General features: G+C 45.4%; 1 protein-coding gene and 1 long non-coding RNA gene across 2 annotated transcripts in view; one reads left to right on the forward strand and one right to left on the reverse strand.

The window, feature by feature from the left end:
- The window catches only part of LOC128881837 (paired mesoderm homeobox protein 2A-like), a 23,243-nt gene extending 20,221 nt beyond the window's left edge, over window positions 1-3,022 (reverse strand). Inside the window, exon 1 of the mRNA XM_054133206.1 lies at window positions 937-3,022. Within this exon, the coding sequence (XP_053989181.1) occupies window positions 937-1,282 (346 nt within the window). The 5' untranslated portion in view covers window positions 1,283-3,022. The remainder of the gene's footprint in view (window positions 1-936) is intronic.
- LOC128881846 (uncharacterized) overlaps window positions 1-3,494 on the forward strand; it is a 25,034-nt gene that overhangs the window by 12,702 nt on the left and 8,838 nt on the right. The window lies entirely within an intron of this gene.

Here is a 3,494-nt window from a genome sequence, read left to right on the forward strand (position 1 = left end):
CTTCTATCGTTTGCAAGAAAAAAATTTCTAAAGGGAAGAGGAAATATTGTTTGAAGAAGAGTTGAATTTTTCTAAAAATGATTATGTGAGCAGCTTCTGTTGATCATGAGCACAATTATTCCTAAATATAAGAAGAAAAGGGGATTTTTAGAGTTTGCTATTTGGACATAATGTTTCCCTGAGACAGATGAAATATATAATGGTAATATTTAACAAATTATTCCTCTCGTCAAAGATAGATATATTATACAATACATCCGATCGGGTATTCAATGAAGCTGCTAATCAATTTTGGAGAATCCCTGCGTGTTATTCACGTGTTCTATTTCATTCAAGCATTCATTGTCCACTGGAAATACCCCAGCCGATTTATAAATATATACAGAAATAAAATAAAATTAAGAAAAAATTCAGACGATCGCGCTGTTTCACTTGAAAAGTTACTGTTACTCGCTAAGCAGCCCTAATCCAGACCTAACCATACTCAAAGCATGAATAATTTCACTCCTCTAAGAAAAGGTACTCTGACTAACTCTCCAGACCTAACTCAGGCCCAGTCAGGCTCAAATCATGCATAATTTCACTTGTAACTAAGCAAAAATTAGTTTTACTCACTTTGAAGACTTAACCAGACAAAATTACACATAGTTCCACTGGCAACCGAACAAAAATTCCTCTGTCTCACTCTGCAGCCCTAACCCAGGCCCTATCGGGCCCAAATCATGCGTGATTTCACTCGGAATAAAACAAAAATTCCTCTCGCTGACTCTAAAGACCTAATTGAAATCTAACAAGACCTAAACCTAGACCTCAAGAACAATTGCACTCCGAACCCAGCAAAAATTACTGTAAATCGTACTCGAGACCTAACCTAGGCCCAAACCGTACTCGAGCCCGCTCCGACTCCCAAATAAATGTAAACAAACTCTCACTCACTCTGCAAGTTGATGGCCGACGGGAAGATGGCGTGCCGATGGACGTCCTGGGACCTGGCGGCCATTACCGAACAAGGCGTCGCGTGGGCCCCGTGGTGCGCGTGGGCGTGAGAGTGGGAGGTATGGTGGGCCCCTAACGGTGCCCCTGTGCCCGCACCGGTGGCGCCACCGTTCCCAGGATAACCAGCTCTCGCCGCCGTGTAACGATACGCGGCCTGACTCATCTGCGAGCAAGAGCTCAGGTCTCCGTAACCACATTGCATTTCACTAGCTGCCAGCGCGCAGCTCGAGGCCTCGAAGCCTGCAGCGGCGGCCGCCGCCGCCTGGTTCAAGTACGAGTAATCCATTGTTCACTAGGTGCACTAAGAGACGAACAACAACTGTGAGGAGCAACTGTGACGGAAGAGGTCAATGGGGAGGCGTTGGAACAGTCACAGTGGGGGGGAATTGAAGACCACCACGGGTGGAGGATTCTTCTGGGTTGGATGGTGCTCTTCAAGGTCCTCTTCAAGGTCCTCTTCAAGGTGCTCTTCAAGGTATTCTTCAAGGTCCTCTTCAAGGTATTCTTCAAGGTCCTCTTCAAGGTGTTCTTCAGGGTCCTCTTCAAGGTGTTCTTCAGGGTCCTATCCTCCCACCGAGTCCTATACAAAGTGGTCCCCCGCGATCCAGGCTCTCCTCGCGCGACTTCTCGCCTCGAGACCGTGTATCCTGACCTTGTCGAGCCTCGGTGTCCCCGAATTCACCTGTGCATGGCGCGCCGGGGGCTCCTCAGGGCCCTGATCCGTCGGCGGGATCCTCGGGGCCCCGCACGCGCGTATTCCTCGGCAGCGAAATCACGGCTGCGGATCGCGCCGTCGGCGACTCGCCTAGCGATACCACGGTCGCAGACGGAAGGGGCCACCTCCTCGATAGCGGCTTATGACGCGTAATCGGATCAGCGATATCAAATTATTGCGATTATACCGCGGATAGAAAGAAGTTTTTCGGCCCGCTTAAGAGAGCCCGAGACGACCGACTGGTGGGTCTCCTCAAAATCAAATGATAAGCTTAATTCAATAACGGGCGAGAGGGAGGGAGCGCCCCGTGGGCGTGGCCAGGGGCACCTGAGCGTTGAAACGGGTTCGGCGCCGGCCGCTCCCCTCCGCGGCACGTCATTGGTCGACGGAGACGGCCACCCCGGGCGGCGGAGGTCTCGCGACCACGCCCACCGCCGCGCGCTCGCACCGTTCACCCTCGACGCCGCGCCACCCCCAACAGCCATCAGCTCGAATGATAGCGTTCATTCGATGATGCCAACCCCTCTACTAGTCTCGATTTTACGATCGATTCCGGGGTAGGCTTCGGCTGGACAACGCTCGAGCAGCCACGAGTAACCCCTAGGTGTGTTTACACCCGGCCGAGGGTGTCTTGGTGCAATTGTAGCCGGGGCTACTCGCGCTGCCGTTTATGTCGGCGAGGAGATAGAATTTTTCATTCCGCAGGTAAGGTTGATAGATCGAATATTATCGAGGGGCTGGATTAAGATGTTTAATAATGGGGTGGAATTTAGTTGGTGATTCGGCAAGGTGAGCAATGATTGTGTGTCGAGGGAGGGAATTAAGGGGGGGTTTGGTGGGAAATGAAAATAGATGCAAGAGTGTAGGAAATGTTAATAGCGACGTTAGATGGTTTATTTGTCGAGTCGCATTCTTATGCAAGGCAAATTATTACTCTGTGTCTAAATTCGCGTGACGTAAATGTCGGGGAATCTGTGAAAATGGTTGTAAATGTAAGAGTACATGAAATTGTTGGAAACGTGGTTAGAATCACTTATATGCAACGTCAAGAATATAGAGACAGAGGGCGGGCGTGAATTATTCGGTAAATTCTGCCTTAATCTCGCCTCTCTACGATCACCTTTTTTCGCATAATGATATATTCTATAGTATGATATATTCTACGGTCACTTACTTCGCTGTTCGGTCACTGCACGTCACAGCCATCGTAAAAGGGAAGGCTTCAATTTTTGGTCTAAAAAATGAGTTAAAAATACACATCTATGTAATCACATTTTCTATGTTCTATAAATCGAAGGTTTATTTATATACATTCATCCAACAGAAATATTAACGATATTATACGCGTTATGTAGTTTATCTGTATCTATGAAAATATAAATTTGCAAATAATGAAATAATGGAAAAATCTATGAAACATTTCGAACAAATACAAAAGTATATAGAATAATCAACGATAATATCCACGTTACATTCCTTTATTATTAAAGTTGGACGAATACCAATGTCGACTTTCTAAACGATTCAAAAATTTTTATAATCTAAATTATGAAAAACTTCCTTTCCAAAAAACAAAATAAAATTCTCCCAAAAGCAGGTTTAACAATCATAAAATCAACAATTTCTCTAATTTTTGAACTTCTAATAACACTCAAAGGCTATAAATATAAATATATATTATAAAATATAATACTATAAAGTATACTATAAATAAATAATCTGATCTAATTTATTTCCCAACAGCTGAAATAAAATTCCCTTTCAGTGCAGTCTTCATAACCTC

Source organism: Hylaeus volcanicus, chromosome 9 (assembly GCF_026283585.1).
Source record: "Hylaeus volcanicus isolate JK05 chromosome 9, UHH_iyHylVolc1.0_haploid, whole genome shotgun sequence".
Lineage (NCBI taxonomy): Eukaryota > Metazoa > Arthropoda > Insecta > Hymenoptera > Colletidae > Hylaeus > Hylaeus volcanicus.